Below are 25,800 nucleotides of genomic sequence, written 5' to 3'. Positions count from 1 at the left end.
GCAGGAAAAGGGTGGATGAACATTACATAATGGTCATTATCTTTTGTGATAAAGCAAGAAAAAGCATAAAGCACCTAAGGCAATTCAAAAATGTCTGAAATATCTTTGCTGTTTATTTTATGTTCAGGAGGAATAGAAAGGAGGGAAGAGTGCCTATAACATATTATGATGACACTGATATTTCCCCTACTCCTGAAAGGTATTTTGATTCATATAGTAGATGTAGATAAGAATCTGTATTAAAGCATTTTCTGAGCACCCGTGCTGTAGAATTTTGAAATAGCTAAGAATTGTGATACTTGTGCTCTTTGTACAATATATTATTCCAAGTGATCTGTTATAAATGGCTTGAACTAGCAGTGAGTAGTTTAGTATTGCATGAGCTGCACAGTGCTTTTTTCACCTAGAATATATTTACTGGTAGAATGTGTGCAGTGCAGCCAATTCCTTCAACACTGTTACTTTTCTCTTATGCCCGTACCTTTTTTCTGCAAGTAATAATGCCACAAATCTCTGGGTTTCCCCCCTGGATATCCCTACTAAGCATCTTCTTATTTGCAGGGGGGTGGAAATATGTATGCATTTTGGGAATCAATCCAAAGCTCTGTGCTTCTGTATTGCATGCCATAGCTGCAAAAGTGAGGCTTTACAGAAACAGCAGATAACAGTGACTTCTGGATAGGGTTGATCTATATGTACATTGTATATGTGTAGTGATGCTACCGGACTGTGAAACTTCTCTTTAAACACAGGCTTCTCACAATCTAAGACTTAATCAGTGCTGCACAAGTACAGTGGTACCTCAGGTTGCGTACTCAATCCGTTTCGGGGTGCCGTTCGCACCCCGAAAACTACGCAGCCCGAGCAGCGCTTTAGCGCATGCGCGAAGCGCCGAAAGAGCTCTTCTAGAATGCTTCTGCGCATGCGCGCGTAGTTGGTTGGATTGACAGGAGGAGGGTGAGGAGGAAGCTGCTTATTATCCCTTGAAGGTTAACTCCACCCATGCCTGTTCTAATATTTGTATCAGTTTGGTTGATGAGAGTATCTGGGTACAGTGGTACCTCGGTTTATGAACACAATTGGTTCCGGAAGTCCGTTCATAAACTGAAGTGAACTTTCCCATTGAAAGTAATGAATTTTATTTTCCTAAAGGCACATGGTTCTGATTTTATAAGTCAACCTACTTATTTCTGTAAAAGTAGTATACCATTGGTAGACAGAGAAAGCACATCTATTGTCATATCTTCTTGTCATTGCTTTATTTCTATATTTTCCCCATCTTACAAAATTGTTACAATTTTGAGTAAGTCCTTTGATTGCAGCCATGCTGCATAAGTTACACTGATGAACATAACTTGGTTAGGTCCATTAATTTCACTGGGCCTATTGTGAATATAACTTAGTTGAATATGACCCATAAAATTCTACAATATTGTATAAAACGCACTATTCTTGCAAACAGTATTCACATAATGTCATATATTTTTAATTACCCCAGCTGAAATATTTGTTACTCACAATGTGTCTGGTTAGGCTAAAGAATACACATTATTATGCCATCGGTAAATGCAATGTATTATTATGTGTTTCATGGATATATGCAAAGCATTTATACACTGCTGTTGCCGCCAGCACATCTGTATGTATCCTGTATGTATCCCATAGTTGCATGTGGCGCACAAACCAGGATTGGCCATGGCTCCCTTCTACATGCATAGAAGTTGGCAGAATAATTTGCTGCCCCATAGCATATGAAGTGGCTCTCAGTTTCACAGCACTGTGGTGCCAGTGATACAGATATATGGTCTGGTGTATATATTTAAGATTGGAGTGGCTGTTTGGTCATACATATTTTAAATGTAAAAAGAAAAAAAGGGTTCTTTGAATATATTCCATAAAACACAAGTCTTCTCAAAACAATACAACACAGAAAACCAACCAACAAACCAGAGACTGAATATTAGAAGATAATAGGTCAAACGGGCTGACACTGATTCAATGCAACAATATGTTAAGGGGGAACATACATCCATTCATTGAAAGTGATATACAGAAAACACTGGAAATAATTGTCAGATTAGTCAGTCAAAAATATGTTTTCATGAAAAGTGTTGATATGTAAATAGCTTCATCTTTATAACATGTCTTTATTTTAACTGCATTGCAAAGGTATTACAATGGTGCAAGTTCATGGGCAGATCATGTAGTCAATGGTTCAGCTGAAAACTATGGGTAAGTAAAGAGTGTAGTGTTACACTTCTATGATTAAAGACATGTACTCATAATTTAAATGTAGTGTTATTTTATTAATGGGTTTCACACCTGATAAGTGTGATTTTTTCCATTGGACATAAAACGGTTAGGTTTTAATATGACATATCCATTATTTTCTTCTTTCCATGTTGCATCACACACGTAGTTTGTTTAATTGTATGTAGATCTTTCTCAAAGAACAACAGTTACAGGTAAGCAAACCTGTTTTCTTTGAGCAGGTTTCCATACACGAGCATATGTACACATTGTGTCCCTGTATCTGAACCTCTTTTGTAGATTATGTTCTGCTCATTTTTAATCCAAAATTACGGTACCTGTGCACTGACACTACATTTAAATTAATTAATAAGGCACATTGTATCCCTTATTTCCAGAGTTAGTTTCAACCTCATCATGGGAAGAGAGAGAATAGCAAATATGCTTCAAATATTTATATGAATCTGGGTTTTTAATTGGAAAAAATTTCATAGAAGACAGATGACACAGTTTGGAGGCAGTGAAAATGAAGCAGCATAGTAGGAGCTCTTCTGGTGAAACGCTGTCCATCTCCAGTTACGTGTGTTGATTGTAGTGTCAGCTGATAATAGTCAACCAACAGCCGAAAACTTTGGAATGTTCTGATTAACAGCAGTCTGTTGGAAAGCCAAATGCCTCTGCTCTGTATGATAAAGGCTCTCATACCAAGAAGGAAGTTGTGAATTGTGAATAGCCTGTGGTAGTGGTGCAATTTATGTGGTAGTGGTGCTATAATTTACCTTTCCTCCCCCAGTGGTTGTTTTTTTCATTATTGATAAACTTCTGAATAGTTCCAAACTTTATGCCACTCATTTATAGGCCACCAAATACTTATATAGTAGCCCATTTCTGTGTTTCAGTAGAGAGAACAATGAATAAAGGATCTGCACACTAACATGTCGACAGTCCACTCTGGCAGGTGTTTGCAAACTGCTCCACCAAAAAAACCAATTCAATAGAAGTTAAGATTCCTTTTTAATTTTATTCTGCCAGATAGATTTGCCATGCAGATATATTGCTTGGGGAACAGGAAAATTGAAGAAGCAATAGATTTTTTTAGTGGGTCTCATTTCATTCATCCCTATATAGTGTAAACAGCATTTGATGCAGCTAGAATAACACTGGTTATTTTTGAGTTTTTTGTTGTAGTTTCTTTTTGTGGCACTTGGCTACATCGTTTTCTTTCCAAATATTAAGATACATACCTTAACAATAAAACCCAATTTGTTCAATGTGGTATATGAGGTGTTAGGGGAGGGGGAATATCACTGGTGGGGACACATTGTGCTCCTTCTGTGGTAGTTTGTCCACCTTTGGTCCCCACCCTGCACTTGCCTGTGGCTCCTAGAAGCTGTCAGCATAAGACAGTGGCCACATCCAGGAATGGTTTCGACTGGCCAGCTAAACCAGGTGAGAATAGTCAATGGGTCTCTAACCCTTGGTGAGTTAGGAGCTTCCTTTGCACGCAAAGACAGGCTCTAGCATAGGCATAGGCAAACTTGGCCCTCCAGATGCTTTGGGACTACAACTTCCATCATCCCTGACCACTGGTCCTGTTAGCTAAGGATGATGGGAGTTGTAGTCCCAAAACATCTGGGGGGCCAAGTTTGCCTATACCTGCTCTAGCAGATTGAGCAGATGAGACCAATAGTTAGTCCAGCAATCAGGAAGAGTTTCTGCACATTCTGTACAGGGAAGTGAGAGGTAGATGGGGCTCATCAACCTGGGAAGGTAGCCCATCTAGGAGAAGTAAAACTCTGTTCCTAAATCCCTGCTGCCTTGTGGAATATCTTCAGGAGAAGAAGAGGCTAAGGAGTAAACACTGCACAAAAAATCCAGAGCAGAGCCCCTAAGACTTTGTGCCTCCTTCTGGCAACTCCTGCAGCCAAGCTGGTGCCAAATGTATTGCATCAGTGAGGCCAAGAGAGGGGTCTTGTTGTCTGGGCAGCCCAGGACCTTCATACACACTGCCCAAGCTTACAACCCAGTGAGGTTCATTATTGGGCCTATAATTTATTTTATACTTTACTTAACTGTCAGTAGCAGGTGAATGAGAAATAAGGAAAAATAGATATATTTGGGAACAAATAGGATTGTCTTTTACTACTTGTATTGAGACTGGAACATTCTGTAATAGATGATTTTTAAAAGAAAAAAAGTCAAAATGCAACGCATCATATAGCATATAAAATGTACAGAAACAGTGCAGAGATGGGATACTTTTCTAGTATCTTTACATAGGAGAGCTTTCTGTAGACTGGATGCATCAATCTGTTCATTTTTAATTTCTGACTTTGCTTATAGGCAACCTTGAAGCAAATGGTGGAATATTTGTTAAAACTAATCTTGGAAAATATGTATTTTTAAAACACTCCTAAAATTAAAACACATATTTCCTGCCTCTTTGGATTTAACAGAGTTTATGTTGTGGTTTTAACTTCATAGGAAGAAAATATGGAGGAAATACTTCTTATATAGCTTTTAGAAATACTTTTGAAATCAGGAATTTTCACAAATAGCTTGCTGTGATAGATATTTTGGAAAAATTCTTTACTGATATAATAGACTTTTGGTATATACTGCTTAACAGCCATCACAAGTACATAATGGTGAAAATGAAATCTTATGCAGACAGATTCACTTTTTCTGGTTTGCATAGCATACATTCATCATATATGGCCTCTTTAAGAGATTATTTTATTATCTCAATTCTATATTCAGTATATCTGAGCACACTTTTGCTTATATTACATATATGATGGCTTAGTTTTATAATATTAGTACATATGAATTTTATGATTATATTATGCACTATTAGTGACTGGTCCGCTTTAAAATGAAATCTGCTCAGTTGCTCAGTATGTAATTATTTTAAAATTGTTTTGTTGATAGCTTAATACTGGTGTTTTACCTTGGTTAAAAATAGAGATGTTTGTGTGTAGCAGTGAAGATTGTGTGCTAACAAAGGATGTTGTGTCTGTGAAACAGCAAAATTCCAATAGCTAGTAGAAGAATAGCATGTCCAAGGATTGAAATCCAACAGCCTTCCACAGATACTGACAGGTATTTCCAGTAAAAAGTAACTAGTATAGCCTTGCACTTGTTACTCTTAGGTATTTGTTTGTTTGTATTCCTGTTGCAGTGCAATCAGTGTCTTTAGAAGTAGAGGAAGCCTTAAATGGTCATTAAAATGCACCATTTTCATGCTGCATTTTTGTGTTTTCATTTCTTTGTCACTGACACATTCATTGCTTTAAGTGGCTTCATTGTTTTAGCCCTGGCTGCTGCCATTACTTGTCATGTTCTATGGACAGAAAACCAAATATTGTGTCTAACAAAGCAGATAGCACCTGGCCTAGGAAACAATGAATTGTCTGTGCTCATGCATCATCATGCTTCCTAATTTGCTCATTGTAGCAATAGTGTATATAATTTTAAAACTTTCTATGTTAATGGAGTTCCCTTAATTATACATAACTTTGATGTGCAAGATTCATTTTCTACTTATTTTTAAAAGTTATGTGAATCTAATCAGCTTAGGATGTACATAAAGATTTTGTTTAGACAAGATTATTGCAGTGTGACACAAATAGATCATTTTCGCTTGTGAGGTTACATCTTAATTTACATAATTTAATTTCTAGTTCTGATATGTCTGGTGGATTTGTAAATTCCATGTTCATGATGACATTTGGCCCAGTAAAACAATGCAGAATCTACCTGCTGGGTTAAGAAACTCAGCTCTAGTCAGTGTATAGCGAAATAATGTACTTGGATCTCTCACAAGTTGACAAAAAAAAATAGAGTGAGGGTTCTTTCCAGTAAAGATTGAAGTATGTTGAAGTAATTATTGTTCAAATAGTGGAATGCCAAACACTTGTCTGTAATGCAAAAGGAGTTTGAAAACATCTTGGGTATTACTTTTCATTGTGATTGCAATCTACTTTTATTTTTACATAGCTTTCAGCAATTAAAGGAACAAATACTAGTTGTGTGACTGAACATCATTAGGATGACTTAAAATTAATCACACGTGCTTGAAAAACTTTACATGTGACAAGGCAAGGATGTTCCACTGAAAGTTATAAAGTGCTTTATAATTCAGAGAGCTATGTGAGAGCTATAGGTTGGGTATTGAAGTGATGTGAAGTGTATTGCTGGATAATGTACCCATAAATGACTCAGGAAAAGTTGACTTAGAGAACATAGAATCTATATATTCACAGATGCTTTTATGAACCCTGCCCTCAAGAGCATTATCTCTTTCATATATGGAGTACCTTAGTAAAAATGAGTCTTTAAAAAGGTCTCGCTCTTCTTAGACCATCACTTTTAGTGTCCTGTAGATGGAAAAAGAAAGCCTTTGGCTGTTGGGGCTCTTCTTGCATTACCTTTCCAGTGTTGGAGCTGCTGCAGTGCAATTGCTTTTGGTGCCATGAGAATGGCACCAGAAGTCCCAGAATACACAAGAGGAGACTACATAAGAGCTCCTCCTGGAAACTGCTCTGATGTGGAAAGGAACCAAAGATTCTCTCATAAGGCCCTGGGGCTTCTGACATTGTCTTCTTGATACAAGAAGGGAGAAATTGCAGAAACTCCCACACTGTGGTGGTAAAATGACAAGCGGCGCTTAAGTAAGTTTTACATAAAAGATTTTTTTAAGGAGAAACACCCCCCCCCCCACTCCATCAAGATCTGTAGTTATAGACTTAACACTTCCTTGCTGCCCCGTAAATATACACGTCTCTGTTAAATGCAGCATTAGCTAAGGTGAATTTTTTTTGTTTTGTTTATCCTTGACATTAAAGAAGTGAAACAGTGGATGTATTGGCAGATCAAGCTTCCTGTTCAGAAAGTGAATATATAGATCCAGAAGAAAACATGAGGTAATCTTTGTGAATTTGTCTGAGGCTAGCTGTGATACCTCCCTGATAGTTAGTATCTCCTGCTGATCATGTGTTCCAGTGCATCTGCTTGTTAAGTGCTTTAGATTAAGGATATTGGAGGATGGTATTATTCTGAACCTGTCTGTGGGGCATTTATTTAGTACCTCATTGAAAGCCTACAACCCTAAAAAATGGTTTTGTGTGATCACATTTCTGAATAACTTTATTTGAAAACTTTTTGTTTTGACTTTTTAGGTATTCTTTCATTATGCTGATATACGAACATATTCCATTTGATGTGATCTATATTTTTCCCTCAGAAGTGCAACTAGTATTCCTGCATAGGTCATATTCAGTAGCAGATAAGTTCCATCTGCTTTAAAAGAGAGGAAAAAAACAGCAACTTTTCTTGACTAAAGTTAAGCCTATTGGTTGACACCAGCATCGTTTGAATGGAAAACATTAACGAAAATATCAAGATCTTGAAGTCTTTTACTCATATTCAGTTATCCTAATCAAGTGTACTGATGTTAATGACATCCTTAATGACTGAGAGTGCAAGTTATGACCTTACTTTTAAAAATATTAACTTGGCTTGCTATTTTGATGGTTTTTATTTTTAATTCAGAGATTCTTCACAAAACAGTAAAAGACTCATTTTAATGCAGGATATCCTAGTACACAAGCTGCAGATTATGACATTATAACCCATTTAAAATGTTTCCATATACCAAATTATTAATAAAGGGACAAACTTCCTTCATACGTCTTCTATGTTATCAGGAAGCTAACTAAAACAAAAAACAGAAAAGCTGTGAGAAATGTACATAATGTTGATCATCTCCAAACCCAGTATGATGCGGCATAATGCATAACTATAGATAAAGGTCAATTGAGCTGCTTTTTGACTAACATTACAGGAATTGGGGACCTAGACTACCATATCAAAGATCCAGATCAACAGAACAGCGTCCTGTGGTAGAGCGGCCCAGCCCCCGCTCTCGATCCACTGAGCGTCCTGACTCAAATCTCATGAGATCGATGCCTTCATTAATGACTGGAAGATCTGCCCCTCCCTCACCTGCCTTATCGAGGTGAAACAGACAACCCAATCAGACTAATCCTGCCCCACTAGCTCACTTTTTATTTTCCCAAAAGCTCAATGGTATTGCCTTTCATCATTGACTGATCACCAGTAGCCGTAGATACTAACCCTGCCAACGCCAACACACTATTTATATTCCACAGGGGATATAATGGTGTGGCTGCCATTTTAATTTGTTTACTAACAATGATTAATGACATAAATAATTACATTTGTTTTGTGATTTCTCATTTATCAGGAATCCTGGGTGATTTCTCACACCATGTGCACCTCATAACTGCCATGTATTTCTCTTACAGAATGAGAAATTGTATGTGGTCATCTGACATCGCTTATGGAATTATCACCATAACATCAAATGAAACTTTTTTTCCTTTCAAAAAACAGTTTCTTAAATTTGATTGTATTAATTGTATGTACTATTTTAACCACTGTTTTCTCTGTGTGCATGTTCTGCATTGTTCCTGTCTAAGTAATGTATTCCTGATCAAACAGTATTGAAATAAGTAAACTGTGGACATAGCATAGAAATGTGTGGAGCTGATTGTGTCCACAGAAATTATTTTCTAGCAAAATATTACTATTATTTGTCTTTTAGTAGTGAATTAGGATGATTAAGAGCAATCATATTACTCCATTTCAGTCACTGAAATGTACATCTTCCTTATTGCTTGCCTTATATTCATAGCTGAATAAAACACTCATTCAATATGTTAACTGAATTCTGAAACCATACATATCTTTCTGCTGGACTTTAAAATATAGAACATATACATACACACAATTTTATGTGTATCTCTTTCTGTATGTGTTATTGCATCTGTGTGCATATATATATCTACATACATTTTCATAGACAATTTGCAGATGCAATTCCTTAAACATTACATGTATCATCCTTTTGCATAATTTTGGCTTTTTCCTCAGATGAACCTTCTTTTTAGCAATAACTATGCCTTCTAAAATGCATAGGGCCGAGCTGCCACAGCTAACAAAGGTTCAACTTGTACAAAAACCATTCCTCCTTTATTTGTTTTTCACCTAGGAACAAATCTATCTCAATGTTAATGGTTTCTTTTGCTGTGTCCTGTAGGTCACATGCTCGTACGGGGTCTGTCCAAACAAGCCCATCAGGTACTCCAGTAGCAGGACGCAGGGGTAGACAATTGCCACAACTCCCACCCAAGGGAACACTGGAGAGAAGTAAGTGAGCTTTTTAAAGTTCAGAGATGTGGTTGCTAAATATAAAAGTAATAGCATTGAATGGAAACCTTTGCCTCTAAGGTTTTGAACTGGTTTTTGGCAGGAGATGTGTTCTATATTGCCCATTACTTGTTTCAATAGCTTTTAAAGCTCTGTACAGTATTGATTTCTATAATGGTCATCACAACTATAGAATTAATACGTGGATCATGATTCATCCTACCTTCATTGCAATCAAAATATAAGTTAGAATGTAGCCTGTAAAGTCTTCTAATGATGAACATATAATAAACTGCACCATCCTAAAAGGTTGCAAGTGTTTTCATAGGAATATCAGCTAATGCAGGACCATAAAATGTGACACAATGGCCATATGTACGTTCTTCGTAAATAAGGATAATTAAAGCAATCTGGACAAATATAAAGGATGAAATGTGGAGGTACTTTTATGATGCCAGTCCCAAAATGATTAAACACAAGATGGTGGCTCACCATTATGGATGGACATTTAGTTTATGCTGCATATTATGATCATATGTTCATTTCTACTCATGTAGTTTCCCCCTTCCCTCCAGAGGCTTGTGGGGAGATGTTTATTGGTGGCTGTTGGAGAAAGAGGAGTGATGGGTGTTTGTATTGCCAGCCAAATGGGTCATGCTGCACCTGCCCACAGAGGTTACTCTTGTGTGAAAAAGGCCTACATTATAAGCAGTTTGCCATCTATGAATGGCTTGACACTACCTCTCAAATCTAAAGTTCCTATGCTGTATCAGGCATCTGGTCAAAATATGAGGCCTGACCTATGGAGAGACTTGGCTACTAAGCAAATTTTTTTTGAGTGTGATAGACTGTCAGATCCTGGCAGCAGCTAATTTTAATTGTTTAGGTCTCCCATATGCCTCAATTATGTTTGGTTGAATCATGCTTTCCATTGTTCAAAATTTTGGGAGGGAGCATTTTTATGCTTATAGAACATGAATATAAAATACACTTTCAGCATTTACAATTAGACTTCTCAGATATTCCTACAAAATTCTGTTTAATTGCCCAGATGAGCACTCCTTCCGCTGCCTCCAGATGAAGATCCATTTTATGCCTTTTGTATACTTTATGGAGGTTTTTTTAATCCCATGCTTTGGTTCCCTTTTCTGTTTTACTTTAATTTCCCCCAGACAATGGAGACAAGGAGACAGAACTTTATGAAGGTCTATACAGAAAGGAGGGTTTGTTTTGTGCTATAAGCCTTTTTATTCCATGGGAGGCTTTCTAAGCTGGAAAAAAAAGAGGGGGAAAAACTCTGCTGCAATTGATGCTACTGAATTGTATAGATTTTACCTTGACTCTGAAATGTTTTACATTAGTGAGGCATGTACCAACATCCACTGCACTTTTTGTAACTTAGCTTTATTTAAATAGTAACAGAGCTATGACACTATTCAACACCTTAACTTATTCAACTCTATTGGAGCACATTATTTAGATACATAACATTGGAATCAAGTATCATATAGCACGTTCATAGTTAAATAGAATAACAAATAGTTACAGTGCTATCCTAACCATGTCTACCCAGAAGTAAATCCTATTGAATTTAATAGGGCCTACTCCCAGGTAGGTGGGTTAGGATTGTAGCCTAAGACTGAATATACACATACACATGTAGGGATAAGCAGTCAAAAACAACCTGACTCAGTGGGATGAGGAAAGAAAACAACATCAACAGAATTTAAACACATCAGTTTTGATGTAACCTTTATGGTATTCACGACTGTGTTATGAAGCACTCACTAAATGCACCAGTACCAGTCACAGAGAGTCAATATTTCCTTGTCATGTGATTTTCCATTTTATGTGTATATTGAAATAGTAGACTGTTTATTCAGAGATCATCATCTCAATTTGTGTTGTCTTTTGTGTTTTGAAAACAGTTAAACGTTAAATATCAGATGAAAATATAGATATGTCTATATTTATATCTATATCTATTTATATCTATATCTAATAAAGTTCATTGTTGTTCAAAATGCAGACTAATTAACAATGGGAAGTAGTCTTGGTTTGAAATTACTTTTTGTGAGAACTGTGCCCTGGTATCTGGACCATGGTAATGTCATATTAACTAAATCACATTGTATGTATTATATATATACATTCATCATGTTCCAAAAATCCAATTAGACTTACACAACATGCTTGAATTATCTCATTGGAACTGTTTTTTCTTTGAACATATGTTGTCTTATCACAAAAATCCCTTTGAAATATTCCTCTATTTGAAAAGAAGTTTGTCATGTGACATGGAAGTTGCTGCTCAGAAAGAACAAACCCCAAATTAACTTTGTCTCACATAATTAACTTTGTTATGCACATAATATACAATGAACATGCATTAGTTTGCATGTTGTATGTATGTTCTATTTCAGCACCAAGCACATCATTAACACTAAATATGTTTAGTGGTATTTAGCAGTTTTATTGTTGCCCTGGTACCTGCTATTGTATATTGCTACAATGCTATCCCAGTCCAGGTAGGGGTGTAGCTTGGCCACCAGTCAAGGCTGACAGAAGGCACTCCACACCACTGAGGCCACTGAATCCATGTAGTAATGGATTCAGTAGCACCCCCAAGCTATGTGCCTGCTCCTTAAGAGGGAGTGTAACACCCTCAAGAACAGACAGTCTCCCAGCTATCCGGTCTAGGGAACTATCACTGACAGTGCCTCTGTCTTACATCTGGATTGAGCTTCAGTTTGCTGGCTCTCATCCAGTCCATTACCGAGGCAAGACATCTAGCACAACCACTGCCATTCCTGTAGATGCAAAGGAAAAATAGAGCTGCCCTTTGCCCCTGTCTCTTTCCTGCCAAGGGTCATCATATAAGGTGACCAAGGAAGTTTCTGTGCCAAAATCCTGATTGAAATGGATCTAGAAAATCAGTCTCTTCCAAGAGTGCCTGGATCTGTTCAGCAACCACCCACTTGAGACCTGTCCCATCAAAAGGGAGATTGGCAACTGACTGGTAATTACCTAGGTTCTCCGAATCTAGGGATGTTTTCTTAAGAAGCGGTCTTATTTACTGCATAGATGGCTAAAAATCTCCAGTGCTGAAATATCCTTCAGTCTCATTCACCTGAAACTTTTAGGCCAGAGTTCTAACACCATTATTAATTTTTTTATTAAAAAGCTATATAGATTATATTTTGTGGGTTTTCTGGATTTTTGCCTTCTCCAGCAGTGTGACTTGGATTTGGAGCAGATTCGTCCAACTAGTGATGAATAAAGTTGAATGAGCTCATTAATTTGTTTTTACCAAACCAATCCCCTCTGGTTTTGCAGTTCTGGGAAGCCACTGAAAATGAGAGCTTTACTGAGTCTCTGCTGGGCCACCAGAACTTTGATAATTGTCAGAACTTGACCTGATCTGGAGCTATTCCTCCCTCAGTATTTCTGTGACACTTGTTATCTAGTTTGCATGGATTGATCTGTAGTTGGTGGATGACTTAGATGGTTGACTGTTGTGCCTTAGGATCAAAAATTTTACTGCCAGTATCAGAATGATATTATCCAATGATATTATCCAAATGTATAGTGCAGTCATACCTGAAATACTGTGTTCACCCCATCTCAAAAAGGATGTTATAGAGCTGCAAAATATGAAGAAAAGGGGCACCAAAATAGTGTTTGAGTATCTTCTTTACAAGGAAAGGTTATACTGTTTTTTACTTTTTAATTGAGAAAAAGGTGATGAGGGGCCTCATCACGGTGTTAATATTATGTATGGAATGAAGAAAGGAGGTGTTTTTTTTCCTTTCTCTCATAATACTAGAGGATGCTATCTAATGAAAATGATTTTGAGAACATTCATAAATACAAGAGAAATGACTTCTCCACACAATGCACAATTTCCATGTTATACTAGCACAGTTTGTGGTGATGTCCAGTAGCTTAGGTAGCTTTGAAATGGATTTGACAAATTTATGAAGAATAAGCCTGCCAGTCATGTGCACCCTTGCCAGTGACTACACATATGTAAATTGTTATCAATCCTGATGGCTACATGGAACTTCAAGGTTCTAGCTGATTACTTGTTACTATTTGGATCATTTGGATCCCTTGCAGTCGGGATTCAGGCCTCATCAATGGACTGAAACTGCCTTGGTCGCACTGGTTGATGATCTCCGGTGGGCTAGGGACAAAGGTGAGAGCTATTTCCTAGTTCTACTGGATCTCTCAGCGGCTTTTGACACTATCGACCATAACATCCTTCTGGACCGTCTAGAGGGGTTGGGAGCTGGGGGCACTGTCATACAGTGGTTCCACTCCTTCCTCCTGGGCCGTGTTCAGAAAGTGGTGGGGGGGGATGAATGTTCAGACCCCTGGGCTCTAACTTGTGGGGTGCCTCAGGGTTCTGTCCTCTCCCCCATGCTTTTTAACATCTACATGCAGCCGCTGGGAGAGCTCATCAGGGGTTTTGGGCTGGGTGTTCATCAGTATACGGATGATACACAGCTCTACCTCTCTTTCAAATCAGAACCAGTGAAGGCGGTGAAGGTCTTGTGTGAGTGCCTGGAGGCGGTTGGAGGATGGATGGCGGCTAACATATTGAGGTTGAATCCTGACAACAGAAGTACTGTTTGTGGGGGACAGGAGGCGGGCAGGTGTGGAGGACTCCCTGGTCCTGAATGGGGTTACTGTGCCCCTGAAGGACCAGGTGCACAGCCTGGGAGTCATTCTGGACTCACAGCTGTCCATGGAGGCACAGGTCAATTCTGTGTCCAGGGCAGCTGTCTATCAGCTCCACCTGGTACGCAGGCTGAGACCCTACCTGCCTGCAGATTGTCTCGCTAGAGTGGTGCATGCTCTGGTTATCTCCCGCTTGGACTACTGCAATGCGCTCTACGTGGGGCTACCTTTGAAGGTGACCCGGAAACTACAACTAATCCAGAATGCGGCAGCTAGAGTGGTGACTGGGAGCGGCCGCCGAGACCACATAACACCGGTCTTGAAAGATCTACATTGGCTCCCAGTACGTTTCCGAGCACAGTTCAAAGTGTTGGTGCTGACCTTTAAAGCCCTAAACGGCCGCGGTCCAGTATACCTAAAGGAGCGTCTCCACCCCCATCGTTCTGCCCGGACACTGAGGTCCAGCTCCAAGGGCCTTCTGGCAGTTCCCTCATTGCGAGAAGCCAAGTTTCAGGGAACCAGGCAGAGGGCCTTCTCGTTGGTGGCGCCTGCCCTGTGGAACGCCCTCCCATCAGATGTCAAAAAGGAAAACAGCTACCAGATTTTTAGAAGACATCTGAAGGCAGCCCTGTTTAGGGAGGCTTTTAATGTTAAAAAAATTAGTGTTTCTGTTGGAAGCCGCCCAGAGTGGCTGGGGAAACCCAGCCAGATGGGTGGGGTATAAGTAACATATTATTATTATTATTATTATTATTATTATTATTATTATTATTAGAGAGCAATAATGATAGAGGCCTTTTGTCCTTCTTTGGGGCTTTGCAGAGGCATCTGGTTGATCAGTGTCAGAAATAGCTTACTAGACTAGATAAATCCTTGGTCTGATCTAGCAGTGTTCTTTTTATGTTGTTGGGCAGGAGATTATACTTTTAAGTACCTATGTGCCATCACATACAATACTATGTTATTCTGTTGTTGTTGTTGTTCAATTTATTACCCACCCTTCATTATCAGGTCACAACAATTTAAAATCCAATATTAAAAACAGTTAAAACAAATTACAGTTATTTTAGCTTGATTTCAAAAGAGATATAATTTTTAGTATGCAGACTTATGTCCTAAAATGTGAACACTGGCTCAGAAAATGAAAAAGTCTCGTTAAGTAGTTGTTTTTACTCTGTTGACATTATTTGTGGCATATTCATATACTCAAATGATGCAGTGGAGCAGTTACAAATGACATTATGAGAAGGACTTCATTAAAGAATTAAGTTGCATCTCAAATGTAACTGTATATTATTATTTATATTACTACATAATTCTCTCTAATAGCGAACTAAGGTAGTGAAGCCTTTCTCCTCCCTTCTTCATGCAAATGAGTGGAGCCATCACTATCTACATTTACTTGCGGGGGGCAGGGGGAGAGAAAAAGTCTGTGCACTCAGAAATGGCTAGTGGGGGAGAGGAGATCTCTGAGCAACAGCGTCTTTATAGTTGACCTTCCAAAGCTTTAGTAATACTTTCTCCTATACCCAGTATCTTGCCCAATACTATACAAACTGGAAAAACCATTCTAACACCATCTCTAAAAACAGTGACATTCTAAAGGAATATTAAAAAAAGAGAGAGTATAGCAAATGGAAGGCTGCTCATGCGGTAGGACTTAACCTTCTCCACACTGCTACCCCTGAAAAACCTATTTCCTTTCATAAGGTCTATCCCCAGCTCATATTATATTATGCACCATTCCAGAACGTTCCCCAACTCTCGAGGGAAATTTTTCACACAACTCTGAATCCAACCCTGTTGCTTTGGAAATTAAAGAAATATGGGCCTATTTCTAATTTCCTAGTGGGTAGGATATTGGAAGGTTTTCTGTTGCCCCCACCAGCACTGTCCATATTGGACAATGTGATTTAATCAGGCTTTGTGCTCGTGAGGCTTATTGTTGGTGGATGAGGAGGATGAGCTGCAATGGAAGGCTAAGAGGAGGGACAATGAAGGGATCAAAATGGCCCTATAGACATCTGGTGCCCAGGGTCTAGAGACAGCCCTGATACTTCCCTTAAAAAGGTAAAGGGACCCCTGACCATTAAGTCCAGTCGCGGATGACTCTGGGATTGCAGCACTAATCTCGCTTTACTGGCTGAGGGAGCTGGCGTTTGTCCGCAGACAGTTGTAGCCAGCATGACTAAGCCGTTTCTGGCGAACCAGAGCAGCACACAGAAACACCGTGCAACAGGAACTCACCCCATCACGGGGATTCGAACCGCCAATCTTCTGATCGGCAAGCCCTAGGCTCTGTGGTTGTCAGCGAACCTCAGATGCTGACAGGAGGAGAAGAAGCAGGCATAGGGAGAGGACAGTTAGCAGCAGAAGGCAGAGAGGAGGGGGAGAGCAACTGTAATCTGAGCTCTGAACAAAGGGGAGGATAAAAACAGGGCCAGAGGGACAGGCAGCTGTGTGAGAGCGACAATAGTGAGTCAGATTTTGGAATGCAGGAAGCATTCTCCCCCAAATATCGTAGGATCTCAAAAGTGGCCGAGATAAGCTAAAGATACTGGAAGAGAAGGTGGGGGCTTCCGTGCTGGGGAAGGGGGAGGAGCTCAGTCTGGGCAACTCCATCTTCTGGGTAGGATGATGAGTAGAGGAGCTCCATCTTAGTTTGTTGTTTGAGCAATAAAGTTGAAATAATTACTGTATATTCCTGCGTATAAGACTACTTTTAAACTCAAAAGTCGGGGGTCGACTTATATGCCGGGTCATATGATAACAGCCAGAGTCATCTCGCATTTGTGGGAGAGACCAAGCCATAACAGTGGTTTAGACCACAGCACCACCCGTGTCCCATGATATTTCCCTTACCTGCACATAAATAACTGTTTTGATTCTGGACCCTGTAATTCATTATTATTTACCTTTGCTGATATAATTGTTGGGTTATATGGATTTAAGAAGATTTTAGTAGAACAAGTGTGAAGCCCTGTGTGTAACTACCCAGTTATTATTATTATTATTATTATTATTATTATTATTATTATTATTGCAAATGATACATGAGGATTGTGTTTGCTTCTGTGTATTAACACTTGGGTGGTTTGCAAAGAACACTGTACCATCTCTTATGTAATTACTAATTTTCACTCTCTGTTTTTATTGCCATAAAGATTGTGAGGAAAAACATCATACACCTGTTAGTGGGAGGAAAGGCAAGTTCATGCCATAACTACTAGATTGTGTTTGTGTAGAGCTATATTTTTTGTAGTCTATGTTGCATGTTGTCTATTAGCTTAGTTAACAGTGCATTAATATTTAGTTATTGTCATACACTGATCTTCTTTTGCCTTTGACTGGACTTAACCATCCAAGGGTCCTTTACCTTTTACCTTTACCTTCTATTATTGGGAATAATATTAACAGTTTTCTTATTGCACCTATTGCAAAACTAATTCCACATTGCAAGCTTACTGGGAATGTTCGTTTGGGCCCAGCACAGCTGTTGGGGAAGGAGGGAGCAGTATCTAGAACCTCATGCCTGCTGCAAGGCGCTTTACACACTTTGCAACCACATAGAAAGCAGAGACACTGGGTGAGGTTGAGAGCTTCATGCTGGGTCCTCAGGGGGCAGAGCTTCTGGGGCAGACGAAAGTGAAGGTTATGAAAGTCTGGCAGACCTGCCCAGCTTCCAACATCACAGCTTCCAGCCAATCTTCCCACCTACCCGCTACTTGTATTTATTGTAATCGTGATTGCATTTTCCAGATTTTTACACTGTTTAAAATGAGTGCATTCCTATGGACAATTTGTTGGCTGCTGGATTCAAGGAGGGGATTTTACCCACAAACAGACTGATCATGTCCTGTGGGCTTTTGCTTACCTCACATTGTCAAAACTTTCCTATGGCAGAAGAAGCATTTGGCTGGATCCTTAGGAGGGAGGGCCAGAGGAAGGGCACCTGGCCGCAGCCCAACGGGAGATCCCTCTAAGGCAGTGGTCCTCAACCTTGGGCCTCCAGATGTTTTGAGACTACAATTCCCATCATCCCTGACCACTGGTCCTGCTAGCTAGGGATCATGGGAGTTGTAGGCCAAAAACATCTGGAGGCCCAAGGTTGAGGACCACTGCTCTAAGGGACCTTGGAGGGTGGTGATTTCTGTCCAGAAGCCCAGCTCAGAGGCTGACAGGCCATTGTGCCCCCCTACCAGTGGCCAGAGGAGGTTCATCAGAAGTAGTTCACACTATGGTGAACCCCAGCAGTGGTCAACCTCAGCTGCCAAAATACAGCTCATTAACAAGCAGGCAGGCTGGTTGGTCACATGGATACATGCCCAATGCTTACCCTAAACCTCTTGCATTGTAATCAATAAAGTTACAGCCTAATTGAATCCAGTGTAGATAGTGTGTGTGTTGTCATTTGCTGGCTGCTTCTGCACCCCGCCACAGCTACAATGCACATGGGCCTGCAGTGTACACTATATAAGTCAGAAAGGACAATATGCAACAGCAGCTAGAATATTTTGACTGTGATCCTGTATGCTGCTGTTAAGATGTTTAAATCTTATGGGACAGATGGGATTTAAGCAGCCTGTCTGCAAGATTACAGTCTTGAAATGCACTTGAAGCTGGGGAGGCCAAGAGAAATTAAGTGAACTCAAGCCTGGGGTATGTGTAAGATGCTCATTGCCATGGATTCAGTGGTCCCTGTGGGGTCCTGTTTTACCCTACCCACTCTTGGTGCAAGCTAGTTAAGTTTGGAATAAGATGGAAGGAGAGAAACAGGGTTCTGGTGAGCCCTTTTGGCATCACTCTAGCAATGGGAGCTGCACCCACATTAGGAAAGAGCACCCATTAAATGTTTAGTCAAATTGCTTCATGGTCCTAAGAATCAAGCTTTCAACTTTTGTCTATTCCCATGCTTATAGTGTTTAGAAGGGAGGTACCTGAAAAAGTTGCAAAACTCAAGTATATTTTGCTGGTGTTTCTCTCTCTCTCTCTCTCTCTCTCTCTCTCTCTCTCTCTCTCTCTCTCTCTCTCTGTGTGTGTGTGTGTGTGTGTGTGTGTGAGTGAGTGAGAGAGAGAGAGAGAGAGAGAGAGAGAGAGAGAGAGAGAGAGAGTGCATTGTTACAAGAATATAAACACAGGTGCAAATCTATTATGCTATCTATACAGCAGAAAGCAATGTTGAATTTTCCTTGTTGAGTTTATTTAAAGTAGGCAAGCAGAATAAAACCTAATTAATCTAATCAAAACAATAAATGCAAATTATAGTATTAAGGAATTGTTGTGCCAAATCATTTAATTATTTGGCTTTTTTTGCTTACAATATTTATATGTTGCCTTTCTGCCAATGCACTCACAGCTGCTTACAGTTTAAAACAGTGATGGCCAAACTTGGCCCTCCAGCTGTTTTTGACTACAACAACTCCCATCATCCCTAGCTAACAGGACCAAGGGTCAGGGATGATGGGAATTGTAGTCCCAAAACAGCTGGAGGGCCAAGTTTGGCCATCACTGGTTTAAAATAGTGGCAAACACTCTAATGGATAAAAGTATAAAATGGAAAAAGAGATAGGAATAGAAGAGGAAAATAAACTGTATGGGTATAAACACGCTAGTAGAGCAAATCCAGTGCCCCTGCCAGTGTGTTTCCACTACCCCGCCTTGTGCTTTGCCTCCCCTCTCTCTCATCTGATAAACAGCTGCAGGAGGTCAGTTAAGCATCTCTGCAATACCATGCCATACACTACTGTTTCTTTCAGCTTGAAAGAGAAGAGAGGCAGATGAAAGAGATGAGGAAACTTATGTCTTGTTTTGTTTTCAAAAGAGTTGGGTTGCCTAACAATCATTATAGCATCAGACCGTGCTTCTTGTTGGCACTTCTGTTCATGAAATCCTAAATATAAGAGGTAGTTTACACACAGGGAAGTTTTTTCCTGCTTCACTGCTATCCAAGTATCACAGTTTATCTGCAAGTACAGTACAGTGGAACCTCAATTTATGAACACCTCGGTTTATGAATTTTCGGTTTATGAACACCGCGGACCCATCTGGAACGGATTAATTCATTTTCCATTACTTTCAATGGGAAAGTTCGCTTCAGTTTATGAACGCTTCAGTTTATGAACAGACTTCCAGAACCAATTACACCCATGCTTCAGTTTATGAACGCTTCAGTTTAAGTACTCCGCGGACCGTCTGGAACAGATTAATCCACTTTCCATTACTTTCAATGGGAAAGTTCGCTTCAGTTTATGAACGCTTCAGTTTATGAACAGACTTCCGGAACCAATTGTGTTCATAAACCGAGGTACCAATCCAGTACACTTTGTGTAAATCTATTGAACTGGATGGGATTTTCTTCTGAGTAGAAATGCATAGTATACACTTTGGAACACTAAAAAGTCTGAGAACAGGATGCTGGACTAGATGGGTCATTGGCCTGATCCAGAAAGCTATTTTTGTGTTCTCATGTCCTTACAAAAGATTAAACCAATCTTTGGTGAATGGGTATATCAAGACTATAAGCCAAACAGTTAAATAGATCCTTCATGTTCAGAGCCAGTAGGTCTTTGAGCCACAGACACTGGTGACACACAGCGCGAAGACTGTAATCTTCATGACTTCTTGTCAGCTTCCAGAGTCTTCTGAGTAGCCACTTTTGAAAACTTTGATGTGATCTAACAAGGCAGTTTGTAATTTGTTAGCTGGAAGTAAAACCAGCAAGGAATTCCAAAATGTGCATTATATTATATATTATATTTTCTACCTATTTTGGGACATACTGGTTAGTTTGAATTGGGGATGGGGGGGGGAGAGAACACTTTATAAATAACTAATCCTGCAATCCTAAACACCTTTATCTGGGAGTAATCCCCACAGTGGGTCTTATTTATGAGTAAATTTGCATAGGCTTTTGCTATAAGCAAGCCTAAATAATTAAACCAAATATAAATGAGCCTACTGCTACTAAGTAAACATTTGTGTTACTGAAATAATTTTTATACCCCCCATTTTTTACCCCTGACTGCACCCCTTCCTCTGTTGCCTCCCTTGTGTCAAATTTTAGATCGTAGTAAGATTCTTCGTGCAGGAGCCTAACAATAAAGAGCCATGTACACTAAAATAAATATATAAATAAAACTGCTGTTTTTAAAAATTATATTGGCTATGTATTATATTAGTTTTTTTGTAGTAGGAAGCTCTAAACCTAAACATACTTCAATCCTTGTAAAATACTACATGGTCAATGAAGAATAAACAGAACCTAGTTTTGGCCCTACCAGTGATTGTATCTTACAGAAATTAATTAATGTTTCTGACAACCTCTGATTTCTTTTGGTTTACGCTAGAAGTTACATGGGAAGACCAGCAGAAAAAGGTGAATGGTACAATAGCTGATGACAAATCATTGCCGAGAAAGAAACATCATACTCAGCCAGGTTTGTCAGGGTTTGGAAAACCACCTGAAAGCATGAGACTATAAAATTGTTACATTTCATGCTTTTGTAATGAGTGTGTGCTTAATGTACCTTTTTTCACTTTGTGATTTTTATTTTTAGTTTGTAGCAGTTATTTAGATTAGTCATGTGGCACAGTTTCTTTTTTAGAGTAGCGAAAATAGAGCCACTTGTGTTAGAATGCCCATTAATTAAAAAACGTGCTTGGCTTAAGTTAGTAATTTTTTTTAAAAAAAATGTTCCATTTTTTTGTCATAATTGATACATTTTAAAATCAGGAATTCAAACATGGGTATTAAAACATGGGAATTCAAACAAGGGTATTAAATGACCAAAGCCAAGTAGGGTTTTAGGAGGGTGATCTGGGTTATTTTTACTACAGTGGTACCTCGGGTTAAGAACGTAATTCATTCTGGAGGTCCGTTCTTAACCTGACACTGTTCTTAACCTGAGGTACCACTTGATTTCTGTTCTCCACCACATGATTTCTGTTCTCATCCTGAAGCAAAGTTCTTAACCTGAGGTGCTATTTATGGGTTAGCGGAGTCTGTAACCTGAAGCGTCTGTAACCCGAGGTACCACTGTATGGGGAAAAGGGGCATTTTGTGGTTGTAAATGACAAAGTGGCAAAGGAATATGGAGCCAACGGAGTGCTGGGAGGGGTGGGGAGTGGGAAAGAAATAGAAAACAAGGTGCTGGTGAAAGGGCACCTTGAATGAAAGCAAAATATATAAACAATGGTGTTTGGAAGTAAGTGGATTGTAAGAGTCATGCTGAAAAGGAATCATCTTTCTCTAAGAAGATAGAAACAAGCATGAATAAATAGGAAATCTGAATGGCTAGAAATTAGCCATTGTTACATTTGAAAGCTATCTAGTTGGGATTTGGGGCAGACACAGTGCTTATTTGCTGAGAGGGGTGTGAAATGTGAAGACCTAACATATACTGTGTTAGAGGTATGGATAGTAGGTGATATCAAACATCAACCTACTTTTGCAACTCACTCTGTCTCTTTCCCCTACTGCCCCCAATGTGATACCCAAAATGTGTTCCAGAATCTTGGGGGAGCCTCTGGGACAGATTTTAGAAATATGTGTGGGACTGTAAGGAAAGTAGAGGAAGGGGAACTCAGTTGCATCAGCTGGTGCAAAGTTGATAGCATTCCACAAGTTGTGAGTAGGTTAGAAGGCCTGACTATTTGCGTGTGGAGACTCTTTAACCTAGGCCTAGAAATAAACTGAGACATGACTCAGATTTTTGGTTTGGTTTTTGGCAGAATTTAGGCCACAACTTTATTGATTACAAATCAATTGAGTGGTTATAGGCTCTGGTTCCCAAAGCTACCTAGGGTAGCGCTGACTCAGGGCGCACCATGAGTCAGCAACCAGGTCCACACCTGGGACGCGGGTCCTGACTACTGCCAGGCCCTGATTCCCATATGTGTGCCCAGAACTCTGGAGAGGGCACAACCCCGCTTGGGGGAATACCAGCCAGAAGTCCAATGGAATCCTTTAAGAGGAAAACCTGTGGATACGGTGGCAAGGGATCATGTCACCCCTATCAGAATGAACCAGAGCCTATCCGCCAACTGTACATGTTGTGACAAATTGCTACGCAGCAGGCGAAACCCAAATGGCACCAGCCAGCCAAGTGGGGAAAATTCCTGCCGTGCCCCTGCCCCAAAGGCAGACGACACACAATGGCACAGCAAGGTCAAGCGAAAGCCCTAAAATTAGGGAGAGGTGGGTGTTCCAATGCACTGTGCTGGAGAAGAAGGATCTCTACGGACACGTGTAGCGCTTAAATAGGGGTCCATCTGTCTCTTTGATTGGCATGCCCTCAGCCCAATTGCACCCTGTCAGATGGACCACCAATAGGGTGTTGTGGCTGCTCCAATTGTCCCCGCCCCAACACCTAGACCTGGTTGCCGGGACCCACCGCAACTTCTTCAGATACCTGAAGAAGTGTGCATGCACACAAAAGCTCATACCTATGACAAACTTAGTTGGTCTCTAAGGTGCTACTGGAAGGATTTTTTATTTTTATTTTGACTGCGTCAGACCAACACGGCTACCTACCTGTAACTAGTACTTTTAGGTGTGGGTTACAGTATAAGTGAAGTAAAAAAAAGATAAACACTGTCAAAGTACTAGTTTTCCATTCTGTGAGCAGTTAATTTATAGCTCAACACGGAGCCCTGTTTTGAGACCAATTCAGAATTGCCAACCTCTTTGCAGATATAAGATCTTTGTTTATGTGTTTTTAGATCCTTCTTAAAGACCCCATTGACCTTTCTGTGCTCTCTTAATAAAACTTCCAAGTCTCATGATCTGGAGACATAATCATGTTTGGACATATTTGTGGAGTAGAAACAAGGTTGCCTGATCTATAGGCCCTTTTTAGATCAACTGTACATAGGTGTGAAGACGTGTTAACTATCTCTAAAGGTGATTATAAACTACATTACTGAATATGATGATGATAATAATAATAGTAATAATAATAATAATTTATACCCCGCCCATCTGACTGGGTTTCTGCAGCCACTCTGGGTGGCTTCCAGAAGGATATTAAATTACGAGAATCTATTAAACCTTAAAAGCTTCCCTAAACAGGGCTGCCTTCAGGTGTCTTCTAAAAGTCTGGTAGTTGTTTTTCTCTTCGACATCTGGTGGGCGGGCGTTCCACAGGGCGGGTGCCACTACTGAGAAGGCCCTCTGCCTGGTTCCCTGTAATTTGGCTTCTTGCAGCGAGGGAACCGCCAAAAGATCTCCCGTGCTTTTGAGTGATACATAACACATTCCTGGACTGTGCTGAAAAAGCAGACCAGACTACTTATACCATAGGAGGAAATTGCTTGTTGCAACTTTATCTTGAATAATGGCATTTATTTAACATATGCCAAACTTTTGAAATCTTAGTAATTGGCCACTGTAACGTGTTCCATTTCAGCTGGAGAAAGGAGAAAGATGCCTCAAATATGCAAGGCCCCTGACTTAGAATCTTTCTTGCAGCTGGTGTGCAGCTACCACAGTTGGACATGCTCTCCACATCACATGCTCAATAGTCAGTTCAGTGGGAGCCTGTATCTTATGCTACCTGAAGGTAGTCAGGGGCCTTGCATATTTGAGGCATCTTTCTCCATATATTCACCAGCTGAAATCTGTGGGTGAGGTTCTGCTGACAATTCCTTTATTAAGCATTTAAAATGGGAATCTTGGGGACAGGTTCCGCCCAACTGATTGGTGGAGATGTAAGAAGTGGGGTTCCCAACTATATGTATTGGGACCTGTGCTTTTTACTTGCACATGGATGACCTTAAGTTAGAGCTGAGCAATGAGGGAACCAAGTTTGCTAATGACACTTGGATAAAAACAAAAGGGAATTTCAAGAAGCTCTAAAAGGAGCTCCCCAAACTGGATGAATGGGCATTAAATGACAAATGTTCAATGAATGCAAGTGTAAAGTGATGCACAGTTGGACAAATAATACTAACTTCACCTATGCAATGATGGGGTTTGAACGGGTGGTGACTGGGGTTGTAGTGGATAGCTCAATGAAGATGTCGGCCCAACAAGTGGCAGCTGTGAAAAAGGCCTAATTCTTTGCCAAGGATTATTAGGCAAGGGGTTGAAAATAAATGCTAATATCGTAATGCCATCATATGAACGTATGGTGAAACTATACTTGGAATACTGTATACAGTTCTGGCCATTTCATCTCAAAAAGGATATTGTAGAGCTGGCATAGGTTCAGAAAAGGGCAAGCAAAATAATCAAGGGAGTGGAGGAAATCTCATTTAAGGAAAGGTTACATTTGGAGCTTTTTAGTTTAGGGGAGAAAGATGAGTAAGGAGCAGAGACAGGACAGTGATATATAACAATATTCATAATGTGGAGAAAGTGGATGGAGCAAAGTTTCTCTCCCTTTCTCATAAACTAGAATGAAGCTGGGTGTTGGGAGATTCAGGACAGCAAAAGGAAATACTTCTTTAACAGTGTAATTTGCTGCCACAAGATATGGGGATTAAACAAATTCATGGAGGGTAAGGCTATCAATGGCTACTAGCTATGATGGCTATATACTGCTATCAATAGTGGAGGCAACATGCCTCTGAATACCAGTTACTGATAATCGCCAGTGCATTGAGTGCTGTTGTGACAGTGCTTGCCTACCCATG

At 39.8% G+C, this 25,800-nt stretch overlaps 1 protein-coding gene across 11 annotated transcripts in view; it reads left to right on the top strand.

Moving 5' to 3' along the window:
• Window positions 1-25,800, top strand: part of RIMS2 (regulating synaptic membrane exocytosis 2) — a 363,820-nt gene that overhangs the window by 241,914 nt on the left and 96,106 nt on the right. For 7 of the 11 annotated variants that reach the window (XM_035125834.2, XM_035125829.2, XM_060277670.1 and 4 more), the window contains exons 23-27: window positions 128-199; window positions 2,170-2,232; window positions 7,098-7,175; window positions 8,096-8,269; window positions 9,374-9,483. In XM_035125834.2, coding sequence (XP_034981725.1) covers window positions 128-199; window positions 2,170-2,232; window positions 7,098-7,175; window positions 8,096-8,269; window positions 9,374-9,483 — 497 coding nt within the window. The remainder of the gene's footprint in view (window positions 1-127; window positions 200-2,169; window positions 2,233-7,097; window positions 7,176-8,095; window positions 8,270-9,373; window positions 9,484-25,800) is intronic. The other 4 variants (XM_035125850.2, XM_060277674.1, XM_060277675.1 and 1 more) reach the window with 2 other exon arrangements.

This window comes from Zootoca vivipara, chromosome 8, assembly GCF_963506605.1.
Source record: "Zootoca vivipara chromosome 8, rZooViv1.1, whole genome shotgun sequence".
NCBI classification, from domain to species: domain Eukaryota; kingdom Metazoa; phylum Chordata; class Lepidosauria; order Squamata; family Lacertidae; genus Zootoca; species Zootoca vivipara.
Note: the sequence above shows the minus strand (reverse complement) of the source record. Positions and strands in the feature narration are given on the sequence as shown.